The following is a 19,990-nucleotide window of genomic DNA, read 5'->3' as shown; positions in this document are numbered from 1 at the left end:
CCCTCAGCGCCATTAAGACATTGCAGGGGAGGGGGTGGACAAAGTACATAATTAGTAATAATGACATAATTACAAGTATCAATTGCAATAAAAATACACTATTTCACAGCAACAGTAACAAGGATTGGACACCGAAATCGACATACTTGGCGAACAAACTAAGCTATGCTAGAAATAGCACACTTTAAGCAAATCACACGAATCACTAATGAACACCAGTGAATTGAGAAAAAGCACACATTTATTTTGAAGATCTGCTTTGCTGAGAAGGTTGCTGTGTAGGATTCTCAAATAGGCTGTCTTCTAACAACGTCGGTTCAGCCTCAGCACAAGTCTTACGAAAGAAAAAAAGTCTGCATGCCTACCGCTGAAGGCGAGCACAAATTCGTGTTATAGTGAATAAATATCACCTTCACAGCTGGATTGTCCTGCAGCGTGGCGATATCTCTTCTCGGGTCATCTAGATACCGAACCGCTTCCGCCCGCACTTGGCTTGTTCTGACTGTTCAGAATGGAAGTCCATGGAAGTCTGTCTCTATATTCGGAATCCTAAGCCGTCTGACCCTGTCGGCTTCAATGAAGCTGTCACCACCACCGACTCTACCAGCACCCATTTCAGAAAGCCGCAACAGGCGAAGTCGGCTCTGGTGGGTGGGGGAGCCTGCTACCACAAAGACCGTTTCACGCATGTAATCAATTAGGAACGCACCCTGACATTGGAGAGGTGGCTGGAAGCGCGTCAAAGATAGCCATCTTCTAGTCACTTCCGCCGCGACTACGGGAACTGCTTTTGGAAGTGCCGCCGCTTTGAGAACTGAACGCACGCGAAGCATTGCAAAGCCTGTTCCAAGGCGGTATCCGTGCGGGGGGTCGCGAAGTAATGGCTTGCCACCCGAAAAAAATTAGGCATGCTGCACTGACCTTTAGAGTCAGCGACTGCCCCCGCGATTCACTGCCCCCGCGATTCTGCTGTCTGCGGCGTCGCGCGCTTTACCACATGGGCCATTCTGTGCTTGAGGGGAAACCATCACCGCCCTATCTGTCGGCGACCGGCGGCGCGCCTTTGCTTGTCTTGGCACAAAAAAGAAAAAAAAAAACGCCATTCCCCTATTGGAAACAAGCCTCAACTCATTTCCGACACAATAATAATAATAATATCTGGGGTTTAACGTCCCAAAACCACGATATGATTATGAGAGACGCCGTAGTGGAGGGCTCCGGAAATTTCGACCACCTGGGGTTCTTTAACGTGCACCTAAATCTAAGTACACGGGCCTCAAACATTTTCGCCTCCATCGAAAATGCAGCCGCCGCGGCCGGGATTCGATCCCGCGACCTTCGGGTCAGCAGTCGAGCGCCATAACCACTAGACCACCGTGGCGGGGCCATTTCCGACACAAAAAAGGCAATGTAACGAGATACCCGTGTCCTGCATAGTATCGCGATACAGGCGATACATAGTAAATGTATTTCACTACTGAGATACAAATACATTTTTCAAATGTATCTCGATACAGAAATACAGATACTCAAAAGTATATCTGAAATACTATCGCGATACTCTTGTATCGCGATACTGCCCAGCCCTGGTCGGAAGTATCGCCGAATAAGTTTTTCACCGAGTCCACGTCGACATATCTGTATCAGACCCAAACACGGTCGCCAGGCTGATATTCTACTTGGCGTCGTCGAAGGTTGTAATGACGGCTGTCGGTCTTTTGCTGGCTCTTGACGCGCAGACGGGCGAGTTGTCTGGCTTCTTCGATGCGCTGAAGGTAGACAGTGACGACGAGGTTTTCTTCGTCAGTGACGTTGGGTAGCATGGCGTCGAGTGCCGTTGCCGGGTGACCAACTTGTATGGCGTGATCTGCGTAGTTTCTTGCGCGGCCGTGTTGTATGCGAAGGTCACGTATGGAAGGATGTCATCCCACTTCTTGTGTTCGACGTCTACGCACATGGTCAATGGTCTTATTTAGACGCTTGGTGAGGCCACTCGTCTGTGGGCGGTAGTCGGTGGTCCGGCGGAGGGTTGTCTGGCTGTAAACCAAGATCGTCTGAGCTAAATCCGCAGTAAGTGCCGTCCCTCTGCCGGTGATGAGGACCTCTGGTGCGCCATGACGAAGGGCGACGTTCTCAACGAAGAGCCTCGGCGGCACTGCGTTTGGGCAGGGCCCTTGTTTCGGCGTAGCGGGTGAGGTAGTCGGTAGCTACGACGATCCACTTGTTTCTGACCGTCGACGTCGGGAACGGCCCCAGTAAGTCCAAACCTATTTGCTAGAACGGTCAGCGAGGTGGTTCGATGGGCTGCAGAAGTACTGCTGGTCTTGTCGGCGGTGTGGTGCGTCGCTGACAGTTTCGGTATGTCCTTACATAGTGAGCGACGTCAGTTGCAAGGCCCGGCCAGTAGTACCTTTCCTGTACTCTTGCGAGCGTGCGGGAAACACCGAGGTGTCCAGCCGTCGGGTCGTCGTGCAGGGCCTGGAGGACGTCTGCTCGCAATGTTGAAAGCACCACGAGAAGGTAGTTGGCTCGAAGTGGGGAGTTCTTGAGGAGAACGCTGTTTCGTAAAAAATGACGCCAGCCCTGGCTTGAATACCTTCGGAACAACGGCGGTCCTGCCCTCAAGGTATTCCACTAGGCCCCTGAGTTATGGGTCGGCTCGATGTCGTTCAGCGAAGTCGTCGGCACTTATGGTTCCCAAGAAGCAGTCGTCATCGTGGTCGTCTTGCAGCGGTGGGTCGACGGGGGCGCGGGACAGGCAGTTGGCGTCATTGCTTTCTTCCGGACTTGTAAACGACGGTAATGTGGAATTCCTGAAGTCTCAGACTGCACCGTGCTCAGTGACCTGAAGGGTCCTTCAAATTAGCTAGCCAACACAAGGCGTGGTGGTCGCTCACAACTTTGAAGCGCCTGCCGTAGACGTATAGGGTGAAACATGGATGTACCCATACGATGGCAAGGTACTCCTTTTCTGTTGTCGAATAGTTGACTTCCGCCTTGGATAGCGACTGGCTAGCATAACTGATAACCTGTAGCGCAATAGTACAGCCCACAAGGATGCGACCAAGAGAAGGCGACGACAACGCGCTAAACACGAGATGGCTGCCCCTGTTCTTGTTCGCGTCTGCCTAAATGACTTCTGGTAAAATATCTAATTTGTGGTCTGACAACATCGACGTCTGTCTGCCTGTTTCGACAAATTGTTGACCCGAACTTCGCCTCATCGCTCTCGCTTCCTGAATTGCGCTTGCCTCAGCCGCTTCGCTTGGCCTGAAGCTGCGAGGAACTCGAGCACCGCAGTCTTCGCAGTTCTTCCCGAAGCCAGAAAGTCATTCCTCTCACCAGGTGCCGTCATCATCGCCACAACCCCTCGAGCCCGAGGTTTCCGTTCTTCCCTGAGTTCTGGTCGTCGGACTCGGAACATTGGTTAATCACCGTAGAGTCATTGTTCCGTCGTCATCAGCTCACTTCGCAGTTGACCATGTATGACCATGTCGTTGGAGCGCTTCCGCCTCATACTGCTACGGTCGTTCGCGATGTTCTACTCTCTCCTCCGGCCGATCAACCCTATCATCATCTTAAGGAGACGCTGATCAAGCGCACTACCGACACCGAACAACATCGACTGCAGCAACTCCTTGCATTAGAGGATCTCGGCGATCGCAAACCTACTGGCTTATTGCGTCGCATGCAAACCTTGGCGCCACATCTCGCTACGTCACCGAACAACGCACTTCGAGAAATTTTTAACACGAAAGTGTTTTATGCCGGGGTCCACCAAGACTTCACTGGCGTATTTCCGTCGCGGATATAGCGTTGTAAATGATAAACTAACAGGTGACAAAAAAAAAGTTCCGTCGCCGGGTATCGAACACACGACCCCTCGCTCCGCAGCGCACGGCGCGAAATGACTCGGCCACAAAGCCTACGTTCTTCAGCATACTAACGGCGAGCTATTTATATTGCCACGTGCGTTCACTTTTGCTATATTCGGTTTTCGGCCACAAAGACTGCCAGCAAGGCTCAGCGCGAACCGCGCCTCATTGTTCGCGAACCTTCACGATCATTGTAGATCGTTTTGTTAAGATTGCGCGCAAGACGCGCACACTCGAGCTTATTCTAGAAATTGCACGATAGCCAGCGATAACGCTGGAATATTCGACGGTACATGTTTAAATGCCGACGCGCTTCACCGCTTGTTAGTTGATCGACGGACGACGCCCTGCGCGCCGCAATCATTTTACAGCGTGTATTGCTGTAGTTCTAGTGCTCATTTTCCGGCCACAAGTTTGGCCAGATAAACAGTTTCACCCTGCAAAGGCCGACTGCTGTCTTCGTCGACGTCACGACCACGTGACATCTGGTGGAGGTGCTGCTTCATGATCCGGACGCCACCGCGGAGCGCTGACCCAAGCCCAAGCCGCGGAGAAGACGACGCTACAGACAACGCGGATCGTCGTACCAGCCGCCGGCAGAAGGGACTGCACCCAGAGTACGGGCTCCTTCCCGAAAACACTAGGCAGCCCAAGCCCGTCACATCGACCACCGAGACGATGACAGCCCCCATGCCGCCTACAACGGTCGTGATGCAACAGCCAAAGGAGCCACCGACTTTCCGTGGATCGTCGTTTGAAGACCCGGAGAGCTGGCTGGAGACGTACGAGCGAGTCGCCACCTTCAATCACTGGGACTCTGAAGAGAAGCTGCGCCACGTCTTCTTCTACCTAGAAGACGCCGCGAAGACGTGGTTCGAGAACCGTGAATCGAGCCTTCAAACCTGGGACCTCTTTCGGACGACGCTCCTTAATACATTCGCGAACATCGTCCGCAAAGAAAAGGCTGCTGCTTTGCTGGAGACAAGAGCGCAGCTACCGAATGAGAGCGTCACCATTTACACGGAAGAGATGACGCGACTTTTCCGCCTGGCCGACGCTGCCATGCCTGAGGAAAAAAAGGTCCGCTTCCTTATGCGGGGAGTGAAACAAGACCTCTTCGCAGGATTGGTGCGGAGCCCCCCGAAAACAGTCACCGAATTCCTCACCGAGGCCACAACTATCGAAAAGACACTTGCCATGCGGACGAAACAATACAACCGCTCTCCGCTGTCTGCAACCTATTCCGAAGTGCACTCGCTGGCCACCGACGATTTGCGCGAAACCATCAGAGCGATTGTGCGGGAGGAGCTGCGCAAACTGTTACCTTCGCCGCAGCATCAAGTGGATTCAATCGCCGACGTTGTCCGCGAGGAAGTCCGGCAATCGCTTGGAATTCCCGAAGCACCGCAGACTCAGCCGGAAGTCATGAACTATGCTGCTGCAGCCCGACGCAACGCCCCTCCTCCTCGCCCACGTCGAGATGCCGCGCCGCCGCAGCAGTTTCGCCGCCAGGCACCGCCGCCACCACAACCGACGCCATACCGCCCGCCGACAGGACAACGCTGTGCCTCCCGAAAGACCGACGTTTGGCGTGCCCCTGACAACCGCCCGCTCTGCTACCACTGCGGGGAGGCCGGCCACACGTACCGCCGCTGCCAGTACCGACAGCTGGGGCTACGCGGATTCGCCGTCAACGCGCCGCGCCCGCAGCCAGGCGCTGCCTCGACGGCCATTCCAGCAAATCGGGATGGACTTACTGGGGCCGTTCCCAACGTCCATTACCGGAAACAAGTGGATCGTCGTGGCGACTGACTACCTCACCCGCTACGCCGAGACAAAGGCCTTGCCCAAAGGCAGTGCCGCCGAGGTAGCCAAGTTCTTCGTGGAGCACATCGTCTTGCGTCATGGCGCCCCAGAGGTCCTCATAACAGACAGAGGAACCGCCTTTACTGCGGACCTAACTCAGGCGATCTTCAAGTACAGCGAGACGAGCCACCGCCGCACCACCGCTTACCACCCGTAGACCAATGGCCTCACCGAGCGTCTAAATAAGACCATCGCCGACATGCTGGCCATGTACAGAGGGGTCCACTGTTAAAGGGAACATCGGAGCGTGTGGCGGCAGCTCGGCGCCACCGCCGGCCGTCGGCCGCAACGAGATTCGCGCAGACGCAGTGAGCGCCGTGCCCGGTGCTCTTTCGCCGCGTCAGCGGTTCGCTTCGCGACGATTCGCAGCGCGGAAGCAGACGGCAGCAGACGACGAAAGAGCACGATTCACAGCGCGCACTGCGCCTGCGCAAAACTCGTTGCAGCCGCTGGCCGGCGGTGGCGCCGAGCTGCAGCCACACGCTCTAATGTTCCCTTTAACAGTGGACGCCTGTGTACGTCGACGTCGAACACAAGACATGGGACGCCATCCTTCCGTACGTGACCTTCGCGTACAACACGGCCGTACAAGAAACGACACAGATGACGCCATACAAGTTGGTCTACGGACGGAGCCCGGCGACGACGCTCGACGCCATGCTACCGAACGTCACCGACGAAGAAAATCTCGACGCCGCCGCTTACTTACAACGTGCCGAAGAAGCTCGACAGCTTGCCCGCCTGCGCATCAAGGCCCAGCAGAACACCGACAGCCGTCGCTACAATCTTCAACGACGCTTCGTGGAGTACCAGCCCGGCGACCGTGTCTGGGTCTGGACACCAATACGACGACGCGGACTGAGCGAGAAGCTTCTGCGTCGATACTTCGGACCGTACAGGGTACTTCGACGTCTCGGCGTACTCGACTACGAGGTTGTCCCCGACGGCATCACGAACTCTCAGAGGCGCCGAGCTCGACCCGAGGTCGTGCATGTGGTGCGCCTTAAACCGTACTATGCACGTTAAACGCACCAGAGGACTCTAATGTTTGCTTTCTTTATTAGTTTTCTTTAGTATTGCATGTATTCATGTTCTGTTTTAAGCATCGGGACGATGTTTTTTTCAGAGGGGGGCATTGCCACGTGCGTTTCTTTATCACTTTTGCTATATTCGGTTTTCGGCCACAAAGACTGCCAGCAAGGCTCAGCGCGAACCGCGCCTCATTGTTCGCGAACCTTCACGATCATTGTAGATCGTTTTGTTAAGATTGCGCGCAAGACGCGCACACTCGAGCTTATTCTAGAAATTGCACGATAGCCAGCGATAACGCTGGAATATTCGACGGTACATGTTTAAATGCCGACGCGCTTCACCGCTTGTTAGTTGATCGACGGACGACGCCCTGCTCGCCGCAATCATTTTACAGCGTGTATTGCTGTAGTTCTAGTGCTCATTTTCCGGCCACAAGTTTGGCCAAATAAACAGTTTCACCCTGCAAAGGCCGACTGCTGTCTTCGTCGACGTCACGACCACGTGACAATATACACCATTTACCGCTGGCGGTGCGCGGAGTATTGATGCACTTGTTTTCGTTATCACCAGCGAGATGGCGTGAAGGCCGCGAAGGGCGCGCTTTAAAGGTCGTCGCCCCGCTCGTTGCGATGCGCGCGCGCCCCCACCTGTACTTTGCCCTAAGGGCGGGGTCGCCCGTGCGCGCACTTTTCTCGTGATGGGGGCGGTTTGTACGAGTGTTGTGCCTTTACTGCAGGTTACGTTGAACGTAGAGTGCACGAAGGTCACTTCGCTCGCTGTAGCGCCCGAGTTTGCGAAAGGAGCGCGCTGCTCAACACAAGGAAGTAATAACTGTGACAGTCGCGCTCGTCCTGTGTGTTCTAATAATAATATCTGGGGTTCTACGTCCCCAAACCACGATATGATTATGAGGGACGCCGTTGTGTAGGGTTCCGGGAATTTAGACCATCTGATGTTCTTTATTGTGTACTGACATCGCACAATACACGGGCCTCTAGTATTTCGCCTCCATAGAAATGCGACCGCCGCAGCCGGGATCGAACCCGTGACGTCTTTGTTCTTTTCGAGCGTTCTTTGTACTTGAGCAGCACGCTGCAAGTTTCGAGCTGCTTGCCGTTCTTTGCGTGACATTCCAGTTTGTTGCTATCGCATTCATTGCTTCGCCGTTGCGGTGAAACAATGCACAATAAACGCTCAACTACTTCTGTGAAGACACGTTTCACTTTCGTGTTATACCAATTTCTATGATGGAGGGATCAGCCATGTTTTTCTACAATGCCTTCCACCGCAGGTGCGCATGATTCTGACCGCGCCTTCATCATCCACACTGGAATCATCTAGTGTCGATGATGACACTGGAATCATCCACACTGGAATCATCCACACTGGAAGTTGGCCGACAAAATTATGGATGTCGGTTTTCTCTCCGTGGCCACACTTCGTCACCCTACATATCCTTCGCCCAACAACACAGCTAGTGGCGACAGCTATGCGCGTCTCCTCGCTGCTAACGAGGAGCTCACCCGAAAAGTAGAGCGCCTTGCCGAACAGTAACGACGACCGCTGTTCCCGGCCCCAGGCACACTCGCCTCTTCCACGTCACCGACCGTGTCACCAAGCTCCGCTACCTCGTCGATACTGGCGCTGAAATCTGTGTCCTTCCTCCTACGTTGGTTGAACGACGCCATCCTCCCGACTCCCCTCCTCTCACCGCGGTCAACGGATCGACCATCCGGACTTACGGCCAGAAGTCGGTAACCCTTGACATCGGCCTCAGGCGTACCTTTCGCTGGCTCTTTGTCATCGCGGACGTGCGCCAACCAATAATCGGAGCCGACTTTCTATGGCACTACAAGCTCGTCGTCGACGTACGGCACAGCCGAATACTGGACTCCGAGACAAGCTTAGCCATCCAAGGCGTTTCATGGCGCGCTTCACCGCTTCGGCTTCTCCAGGCGCACACAAACGTTCCCGACGCTTGGTCAAGCGTCGTTGCTGAGTTTCCGGACGTCTTCCGGCCACCATCCTTTCAGTCCTTGGTCGCCCACAGCGTGACACATCACATTGGCACGAAAGGCCCTCCCGTATTTTCCCGGGCTCGTCGCCTCGCAACAGATCGTCTCGCTGTTGGCAAAGAATATGGCTGATCCCTCTATCATAGGAATCGGTATAACACGAAAGTGAAACATGTCTTCATGGACGTAGTTGAGCGTTTGCTGTGCATTGTTTCGGCACAAGGACGAAGGAATGAATGATATAGCAACAAATTGTAATGTCACGCGAAGAACGGCAAGCAGCTCAAAACTCGCAACACGCTGCTCGAGCAGAAAGGACGCACAGAAATAATATATGAAGGATGAGCGCGAACTAAAAACTGTCACAGCTCGACATTTAAAGTGCGCTGCTCAAACACAAAGGAGGACGCACGAAACGAACGCACAAGTATACACAGGATGAGCGCGAACTGTCACAGTTGTGACTTATTTGTGTGTGAGCAGCGCGCTTCTTTCGCAAAAGCGGCCGCTGCAGTGAGCAAAGTGACCTTCGTGCTCTTTGTAACTACAACGGAAACTTGCGGTGAGAGCACGAGACGTACAAATCACCTCCCATCACAGGATAATCGCGCGCGCACGAGCGACCACGCCTTGTGGAGGCGCGCACGCATAGCAACGCGCGGGGCGACGACCTTTAAAGCGCCCCCTTCGCGCCATCTCGTTAGCGATAACAAAACCACGCCGAAGTGCCACTGATCTCTGACTACCACCAACGGTAAATGGTGTTTATAAATGCTCGCCGCTGGTGCTTAGCCAGGGGGAGTGAGAGGGTTCAAGCCCGCCTACCCCCCGAAAATTTTCAGTTTTGCTTACGTATATATGCGCGCACACATACAAACGCACGCACGAATATACGCGAAGTATTGTTGACCCCCCCCCCCCCCACCCCCGAAAATATTTCTGGCTACGCCCCTGGCTCGCCGTTAGTCTTCTGAAGACCGTACCGACTGTAGCCGAGTCGGTTCGCGCCGCGCCCCGCGGAGCGAGGGGTCGTAGGTTCGATTCCCGGCGACGGAACTTTTTCTTCAGCTTTTTCTTTGCCATGTGTTAGCGTATATTTTACGTCATATCCGTGACGGAAATACGTCACTGGAGCCGTGGCGGACCCCGACATAAAACCCTTTCGTGTTAAGAGGAGTTTGAGCACATGCTTGACCTTGGTTTCATTTATTCCTCCTCCAGTCTTTGGGCCTCACCACTGCACGTGGGGCCTAAAAAGACTGCTGATTGACGCCCATGCGGTGATTACTGTGGCCTTAACAAGGCCACTGTCCCGGATCGGTACACAATTCCTCATATCCAGGATTTTACGTCGGCCCTGCACGGCTGCACCATTTTTAGCAAGATATACTTGGTGAAAGCCTGTCACCAGATTCCAGTCGCACTCGCAGAAATTCCCAAGACCGCCATTATAACACCCTTCGGACTGTTCGAATATCTGCGCAAGCCATTTGGTCTTCATAACGCGGCACAGACCTTTCAACGATTCCTTGACCAGGTCTTACGTGGCTTGACCCGCTGCTCTGCCTATCTAGACGACATCCTCGTCTTCAGTACCACTACTGAAGCTCACAAGCTCCATCTACGCCAAGTGCTCAAGAGACTGGACAAATTTGGCCTCTTTGTAAAGGGATCACGCAGCTGGACTTCTTCGGCCATCGCGTCAACGCACATGTCATTCGTCTACTGGGTGATTCCACGTAAGATCGAACAAACGATGGCTGGTCGACCTCTCAAATTTATTTCAAAATTTTATATATTATTGCCTGATGAGTGGAAAGAAGAGATCCGCAATTTGTTTTGCCACCAAAAATTTTTTCGAACCACAGGAAATCAATAATGACGAAGAGGTGGAGTGGAGCGCTCATCCGCTCTGCTGTTTTGGCCAACTTTCGTTATGAATTGCACAAAATATATTAAAGTTAGGTAGCTGAAATTTATTTACCTTAATATATGCGTGTTTGTGCTTCTGCTCAGTTATTTTTAGTTTTTATGTGTAGTGTATATGTTTTTATAAAAAACCTCAAAAATGACCCAATCGGCCAAATTTTCTTTACTTTGAAGGTCTTTATCTCAAAAAAGCCTTGTAGAAGAGGTACAAAAATTCCGCATTACGTTCTTCGCATGTTTATCTACGAAACTGCCAAATCTTGTATTTCTATAACTTTTCAGTAAAGAGATATCATCGGGATAAGTTCAAGAAAACACCGAACGATGAAAACTTCTGACGACAATTAAAAAAAAAAACTCCATTTTTTAAATTTCTTAAACTTTGTCCACTTATTCTCCTCCACATCAGCTTTCATAATCATTAAAAACATGTTGCATAATGTCGTTGCACTAATAGTTACGGCCCCTCCAATGAGACTCTTAGGCAAGGATGGGCAATTCCGACTTCTTGCCCAGCAAGTGTATAAAATGCAGGCAGGATTGAATTTCTTTTTATTAAAAGGTCAGCAGGTACCTAAAAAGGTGTCGCCTGCACTGACGACGTTAATTTTGAAATTATTTGGTCACTGCAGCGGCCACGAGCGCGGCGCTACCGAGTAGGCGCGCGCGCACCCGAGATGCTCGTTGTAAGAGACGGCGCAGTGAGAGCTCGTTCTCGCGTCCTCAGACCGATTGAGTTCGAAACAGTAACACCTCTCGGGTGACTTGAACGCACGTGCACTGGAGCTTCGCTATTCTATCCGCCCTCTGTTCGCATCTTAGCTAGGCGCTGATAACACGGCGGAGATGGAAGCAAGATGAAAACTCTATAAGGGAGCTATGAGCGCTCGCTTCACGCACGCTGCTGCCACAGAAACTGCGCTGCGCCAGTTGCGATCAGTGGAAAGCATGAACGTGGTGCTCCAGTGGCAAAGCAAAACATGGATTGTCAAAGGAAAGAAAAGCAAAACTATCGGTAACCGAATGCGCTTGTCTATATTAGATGTCGGCAGCAGACGGCGTGAACTGGCCGCGCGTTCGGTGCGCTGTTCACACTTCATTCGGCGCGGATAGTTCTTGTGCTTTGCTCTTACTCTACTCCTGCTGTGCGTCTCATGACGAGAAAGTATAGCTCTGAATGAGTCTATTGTGGAGACTACCTTTCGAAGCACAAGAAGCTTAAAGGAGTACTGACACGAATTTAAAAAAAAATTCGGATTGTTGCTCTAAATAAAAATACTGGTGTCGAGAAACCTAAAACGACTATTGTGGTGCCTGGGAATGCATCCTATATATTTTAATTAGCGCCACCTTAAAAAGACACTTTCGGTTTCGACATCGAGGGGGGTGGCTTCTCAGTGTCGTTTCATAGCAGTGTGACGTCACGGAGATACAGAAATTCGCGACGTACTAGCGGGAAATCCGTCATCTGCATCGTGGTGCAACAGACAACGATGAGTGAATTGTCGTCCAGTGACCCTGACAGTGATTTCTACGATTTAGGCTGCATGCAGGACGCAGAACTCGCGAATTCGGAGGAACTGTCTTGACTTGGGATAATGTCCTTGCAGTGTGGCTGGCTTGCAAATGCTCAGCGACGATCAAAGTCAAATAAAATTATTTTATACGTGTTCTCCGACTCCAGTGTGTGGACAGCGTGGACACTGCATACCAACGAAGCAAAAAATGTCCCTTCTGCGATGTCTCAAAATTGTGTCAGTACTCCTTTAATTATTGCAAAAAAGCCAAAATTTCGGAGAGTTACCGACCTAGACATAAATGCTTTGAAGGAACGTTTAACGCCCGAAAGATCAGTGACTGTCAGTGAGACGGACTACTTGTGCTACGCGTGCTTTTGCTACCACTGCAATGAAAGATCTTCACGGAACGCACAGTTTAACGATGACATTCTTATGCCCCTGAAAAAGAAAGCGACGCAATTAACCAGATCACTGCGACTACCGGTGCACGTGCGTTCAAGACACCCGAGAGGTGCTGCTGTTTCGAACTCAATCGGTCTGAGGACGCGAAAACGAGCTCTCACTGCGCCGTCTCTTACAACGAGCATCTCGGGTGCGCGCGCGCCTACTCGGTAGCTCCGCGCTCGTGGCCGCTGAAGTGACCAAATAATTTCAAAACTAACGTCTTCAGTGCCGGCGACACCTTTTTAGGTACCTGCTGACCTTTTAATAAAAAGAAATTCAATCCTGCCTGCATTTTCTACACTTGCTGGGCAAGAAGTCGGAATTGCCCGTCCTTGCCTAAGGGTCTCATTGGAGGGGCCGTAACTATTAGTGCAACGACATTATGCAAAATGTTTTTAATGATTGTGAAAGCGGATGTGGAGGAGAATAAGTGGACAAAGTTTAAGAAATTTAAAAAATGGGTTTTTTTTTTTAAATTGTCCTCAGAAGTTTTCATTGTTCGGTGTTTTCTTGAACTTAGCCCGATGATATCTCTTTCCCGAAAAGTTATATAAATACAAGATTTGGCAGTTTGGTAGATAAGTATGCGAAGAACGTAATGCAGAATTTTTGTCGCTCTGCTACAAGGCTTTTTTGAGATAAAGACCTTCAAAGTAAAAAAAAATTTGCCGATTGGTCCATATTTGAGGTTTTTTATAAAAACATCTAAACTACACATAAAAACTAAAAATAGCTGAGCAGAAGCAAAAACATGCATATATTTAGGTAAATAAATTTCAGCTACCTAACTTTAATATATTTTGTGCAATTCATAACGAAAGTTGGCCAGAACAGCAGAGCGGATGAGCGCTCCACTCCACCTCTTCGTCATTATTGATTTCCTGTGGTTCGAAAAAATTTTTGGCGGCAAAACAAATTGCGGATCTCTTCTTTCCACTCATCAGGCAATAATATATAAAATATTGAAATAAATTTGAGAGGTCGACCAGCCATCGTTTGTTCGATCTTACGTGGAATCACCCTAATACGAACTCGTGTAACTGCCATTCGTGAGTTTCCTGGGCCATCCACCACCAGGCAGCTGCGTGAGTTTCTTGGCCTCGCCAACTTTGATAGTCGCTTCATTCCTCGTTGCGCCGATATACTGCAGCATCTCAAGGACCTTCTCAAGCGCCTCAAGACACCGAGTACTCCCGTACCCTGGAGAGATACGGCTGGGCGTGCACTCAGAGACATTAAAGAAGCCATTCCCGGTGCTACGCTGCTCGCCCATCCTAAATGCGACGCCCCAACATCCGTCATGGTAGACACATCTGACACTGCTGTCGGCGCAGTCTTGCAACAGTCCGTTGCTGGCGCTTGGCAGCCCATCACCTTCTTTTCCAAGACGCTTGCCCCTCCCGAGCGCCGCTACAGCACATTCCGACAAGAGCTACTCGCCATCTACTTGGCTGTGAAGCACTTTCGACATTTCCTCGAGGGACGCGCCTTTCACATCCTTACGGATCATAAACCACTGACGCCCGCTTTAACGTCCGCCAACAGTTCCTACGCACCCTGCGAAATCAGGCAGGTCGCCTTCATCTCTGAATATACGAGCTACATTCGCCACGTCAGCGGAAAAGCCTACGCCGTTACCGATGCGCTTTAACACGCCGCTATCCATCCAACACAACACGGCCAAACGAGCATTGAATTCATAGCCATGGCTGCCACCCTTAAGAATGACGAGGAGCTCCAGCTGCTGCATCTCTCGTCTTGGCTGATGTCAGAGGCGTAGGCAGAATTTTTTTTCGGGGGGCGGTACCTCTTTCATCTGAATGGGAGCCGGGCAGGGAAGTGTGGTCTAGTGTCATTTTTGTGCTCTGTATCCCATGGAGGAAGAAATTTCGGGGGGGGGGGGGGGAGGGGCACGGTCCCGGTGTGCCCCCCCTGGCTACGCCACTGGCTGATGTCTTGGTGCGTGACGTACCCCTCGTTTGTGATACGTCGACAGGACGTCATCGTCCCTACGTACCTCTCCCGTTCCGTCGATCAATCTTTGATCCCCTGCATTCTTTGGCTCACCCTGGCATTTGCGCCACACAGCGACTCATCGCTTATCGTTATGCGTGGCCGAGCATTACCGTAGACGTTCGTCGTTGGTCACGTGCGTGCCTCTGGTGCCAACAGCATAAAGTGCATCGCCACACTGTGACCCCTCTTGGTACGTTCCCTTCCGCGGACGCTCGCTTCGGCCACCTACACGTCGATATTGTCGGTCCCCTTCCTCCATGCGGGAATCATCGCTACCTGTTAACCTGCATTGACAGGTTCACCAGATGGCCTGAAGCGATGCCTCTTCAAAACATAACTGCGGAGTCGAGAGCTCGAGCACTCCTCACTCTTTGGATTAGCAGCTACGGTGTCCCTTAACCATTACGACTGACCGCGGTTGCCACTACGACTCAACATTCTTCACCAATCTACCTCGGCTCCTCGGTGTCAACCACATCAAGAGTACCTCGTACCACCCTATTGCCAATAGAATCATCGAACGTTTTCATCGCCAAATGAAGGCGTCACTCATGGCTTCCACTTTTCCTTCATCGTAGACCGAACGCCTTCCTTTCTTTATGCTTGGCATCCGCACGTCTCTTCGTAGTGACTCCTCCATAAGCGCCGCCGAACTGACATTTGGCACAACTCTTCGAGTTCCTGGTGAATTCTTCAGCGACTCAACCACGGTACCTGCCGACGTTTCCGACTACGCATACCATCTACGCAACCCTATGCGTACCGTAGTTCCTCCCCGACAACGACGAACATCCCGTAGTGTGTACGTCAGTCCTGACCCACAAAACTGCACGCACGTTCTTGCGCGACACGATGCCGTGCGACCTCCCTTGCAGCCCCCGTATGATGGCCCGTAGAAGGTTACCAGCCGCATACCTAAATACTACCTCCTGCTCATTAACGGCTGGGAGGATACGGTTTCCGTCGACCGTCTCAAACCTGCGTGCATGGATACCGACGCTTCAACAACGCGTCCTGTTACAATCGCTCCAGACTGCCATACTCGCCGCGTGCATTTTGCAGCTCAGCAGTCTGCTCCTGGCCACCTGTAACATATTCGCGACTTCCTCGTTAGAAGAGGGGTCCTGTAGTGCGATAGTACGTGCCACAAGGATCCGACCAGGCGAAGACGACGACGACGACGCTCCAAGGACGAGATGGCGTAGCCTGTGCTACGCCTGTGCTTGTTTCGCGTCTGCCTAAATGACTTCTGACAAAATATACAATTTGTGGTCTCACAGCATCGACGCCTGTCTGCCTGTTTCCACAAACCCTTTCCAGTCCGTCAATCCTCTGCACAAAGACGGCGCCGAGTCCTACGCTGCTTGCGTCTGTATGAATTTCCGTGTCGGCGTATTCGTCGAAATGCGCAAGTATGGGAGGTGTATGCAGGCGTCGTTGCAATTCTTGAAATGCTTCGACTTACCCCGTTTCCCACTTGAATTCCACGCTCGTCTTCGTGAGGTGAGTTAGTGGCTCGGCGATCCGTGAAAATTCTTTTGATGAAGCGTCTATAACAGGCGCACAAGCCGAGAAATCAGCGTACGGCCTTCTTGTCGGTGGGTGGCGCAAAGGCAGCGATGGCAGCTGTTTTTCGCGAGTTGGGGTGAACTCCAGATTTGCTAATGCCGTGGCCCAAGAACAAGAGTTCCTAGTACGCGAAGCGGCACTTTTTTGGTATCAACGTGAGTCCGGAGGTCTTGATTGCTTGAAGTGCAGCTTCAGGGCACCGGAGGTGTTTGTCGAAGTTTGAGGCAAACACAACGACGTCGTCGAAGTACACGAGGCAAGTCTGCCTCTTCAAGCCGGCCAGTACGGCATCCACGAAGTATTGGAAAGTCGCAGGTGCCGAGCAAAGACGGAAGGGCATGACCTTGAACTCGAACAGGCCATCTGGTGTTATAAAGGCAGTCTTTTCTGGGTCTCTCTCGTCGACTTCGATTTGCCAGTAGCTGGTCTTGAGGTCCATCGAAGAAAAGTACTTCGCGTTGTGGAGTCGACCGAGGGCGTCGTCTATTAGTAGGAGTATAGCTCTGAGTATTGCGTTTCAATCGCCGAGCACTGCACGCACGCACGCACGCACGCACGCACGCACGCACGCACGCACGCACGCACGCACGCACGCACGCACGCACGCACGCACGCACGCACGCACGCACACACACACACACACACACACACACACACACACACACACACACACACACACGTTCAGCAGTATAAATGCTGAACAAATGAGATTCAAAGAGCATGCTAGCAATGTAACGAAAGCTCAGGGGGGACTCTTGCTTTGCACTGTAAAGACTGCACGTGTGTGCCAATTTTTTATGAAGCTGATTTGGTAACCAAACATGGAAAGAAGCATGTGCGTAAGGTTATAGAAGCTGAGATGATTCAAAGGTTGGGTGATGAATGTGTCAGTTCGCCGTCAATCATGTTATCGAATAAAGAGTTGACATTTCTTCGATCTCATTTTCCAAGATGATAGGAAGTGTATCTGTTTTGATGTGCGCATTGATGCGGTTGTTTTTCTGTATATATGTTAGGAAAACTGATCGAAGAAACTGTTGTAAGTTCAGTGCTGTGTGTGTTCCGTTCCTGTGTCCCCGTCGTAATTTCGCGCTGTGTGTTTCACTATTCAGCAGCAGCATATTCTTGTCTCTCTGGCTACTACAGATAATGCTCACTCTCCTTTCGTACAGTAAAACGCTGTTTAGCCCCTAAACATCGATTTGATGTTGAGTTTTCATGGTTTTGCGATGTCAGGTGATGGACAGGCGATGTTGACATGGGCTGAGGATTTATGACCACCATTAGCGAAAAGATAAAGGTGACAAAGATGCGGGATCGTAACTTGTTATTCTTTGTTCCTCTGTAGATAATCGCGCATAAGCAGTCTGTACACTGTCATACGAGATGGGGCCTTTTCGTCTTTTTGTTGGATAGCCTGGCAGGCAAGCGCAGGTGGTCGTGGACCGGTAGAGTTCGCCCGATCACGCAGCTCGAATGGAAAATTTTGAATAGATAAAATTGTAATAGTGTTGCGTTGTAACGAAATGCTTACCAGCAACGTGCGTGCGCGTTTTGCTGCTTCTTCGCAGGCCTTCGGGAAGCAAGAGCAGCGGCTCAGAGTCCGAGGAGTAGCTACCGGCTGCCAGGGTTACTTTTCGGGCTTCTCGACGATTTCTCCCTCTTGCATCTCTTCAGTGCGCGCTGTTGCTTTATTCTTTTCAGCATGGGCATTCATAATTAAAACGGAGTCTTTCTTTTTTTTTTGTCAAGGTGCCATTTCTCTTCGCCTTCGTGCAGTACACAAAAAAAGTCAGTTTTGACCGAACAGCGAAGCCCTGATAGCGGTAGGAACTCAGTCAGACAACTCTACATTAGTGGAAATTTCACAAGCGCTACAGAAGACTGGCAGTAGAGTTGCCGTATATGCTCCCGCTAAGTTACTGTATATGCAATACTTTAGTCTGCATGGTGCACCAACGTCGCCATTGGCAGCCACTGGGTTCGAGAAATGTTAAATGCGAGTGCCAAAAGTCTGCATGCGGCGTGCCTGCTCGCGGCCTTACTGCGATGTCAACCTGTAGCTGAGCTGCATTGCCTGTCTGTGCACCAGCAGCTGTTTGCGATAAGTACGTCTGCAGCTGTGCGCCAAGAACTCCAGTGCGCTGAGAAGCGCTCGGGCGGTTCCTCAAATTATAGCAGATCGGAAACGAAACACGGTTACCCTCATACACTCGCACGTGATTGAAGCTATAATGATAATTGTTTGGGTTTTACGTCCAAATTCACGATACGATTATGAGAGACTCCGTAGTGGAGCGCTCGGGAAATTTCGACCGCCTAAGGTTCTTTAGCGCGCACCTAAACCTAAGTATACACGGGCCTCTAGCGTCTCGCTTCCATTGAAGTGCGGCTTTCGCGGTCGGGATTCGACCCCGCGACCTACGGGGCAGCAGCCAAGCAGCCAAGCACCATAACCGCTAGACCACCGCGGCGAGTTGCTTGATTGGACCTCAAACATCGGCAACATTTGTATATTGTATATATGTTTTAGGTAGACCGAAAGAATCGTATATCTCTTTGTTGAGGCACTTCAGGCGCCACATAAAGCTTGCGATGATATGCAGTCGAACCCGCATATATCAAACTCACATGTAGCGAATTATTATGTGTACTGAACAGCTGTAAACTCCTCTTGAATATACTTTTGAGATATAAACTATATATCGAGTGGCCTATGTATATAAGTTTTTTTTTGTGATCCCCGTCAGCAGGGGCGTAGCCAGGGGGGGGGGGGTTCAACCCCCCCCCCCCCCCCAAATTTTTCAGTTTAGCCTGCATATATATACACGCGCACATACAAGCGCAAGCACGAACATATATAAAGTATGGTTGAACCCTCCCCCCCCGAAAAAAATTTCTGGCTACGCCCCTGCCCGTCAGATTTGATATATACGGGTTCGACAGTATTGGAAATTTTAAGAGGAAGCCTTGGCTTGGAAGCTCTTAACTAAGAATATAGGAAGAGTGAAATGGTTTTCCGAGTCCTTACCACGCCGAATTTCACTAGGTTTATTGAACTGTAATTAAGTGAATGTATGTTTACAGCATTCCGCTTTTACAGCGAAGGCTGGTAGGAGCTCACAACAGCAGCGGAATATTGTGGCATAGCTGTCCGCCGCTGCTTCCGCCGGTACGTACCGGCGGAGGCAGCGGCGGACAACTACGCCACAATATTCCGCTGCTGTTGTGAGCTCATACCAGCCTTCGCTGTAAAAGCGGAATGCTGTGAATATACATTCCGTCGCAGCTATCGCGCACAATGCGCACAATGAGAAAAAAAAGCCAGGCCTGCGCTGAAACCGCAGCACAGTCACAGCGAAAGCTGGAAGAGCGGCGTTTCTAAAGCCCCTTGTAAGCTCTCTTGGGGCTACTAATACAAGTACACTAGCAAGGTACCCCCTACGCCATAAATCACAATTTTTGTGAAGTTCGGAAGCACCTATTAAGCCAATATTCGTCATTCTGCGGAGAAGCCAGGCACCAGCTACACGTCTGTAAGGCATTATGTGCACTTTGTTGAAGCGACGACTGATGACGGTGAAGAATTATGGCTCAGCCCTTTGTAATGGGTTGGAAGCTTTAAACGGCCCACCAGTCCCTCTCCCACCATGCTGTAACAAGGGTATAACATACGTTCACGTGGGAGAGAGACGGGGGGGGGGGGGGCGAAGAACTTTACTGA

General features: G+C 51.3%; 1 protein-coding gene across 3 annotated transcripts in view; it reads left to right on the top strand.

Annotated features, from left to right (window-relative positions):
- LOC119384011 (heat shock protein beta-6) overlaps positions 1 to 17,978 on the top strand; it is a 91,729-nt gene extending 73,751 nt beyond the window's left edge. For 2 of the 3 annotated variants that reach the window (XM_037652293.2, XM_037652294.2), the window contains exon 5: positions 17,838 to 17,978. In XM_037652293.2, coding sequence (XP_037508221.2) covers positions 17,838 to 17,880 — 43 coding nt within the window. In that variant the 3' untranslated portion in view covers positions 17,881 to 17,978. The remainder of the gene's footprint in view (positions 1 to 17,837) is intronic. The other variant, XM_037652295.2, reaches the window with a different exon arrangement.
- The last annotated feature ends 2,012 nt before the right edge of the window (positions 17,979 to 19,990 follow it).

This window comes from Rhipicephalus sanguineus, chromosome 2 (genome assembly GCF_013339695.2).
Source record: "Rhipicephalus sanguineus isolate Rsan-2018 chromosome 2, BIME_Rsan_1.4, whole genome shotgun sequence".
NCBI classification, from domain to species: Eukaryota; Metazoa; Arthropoda; class Arachnida; order Ixodida; family Ixodidae; genus Rhipicephalus; species Rhipicephalus sanguineus.
Note: the sequence above shows the minus strand (reverse complement) of the source record. Positions and strands in the feature narration are given on the sequence as shown.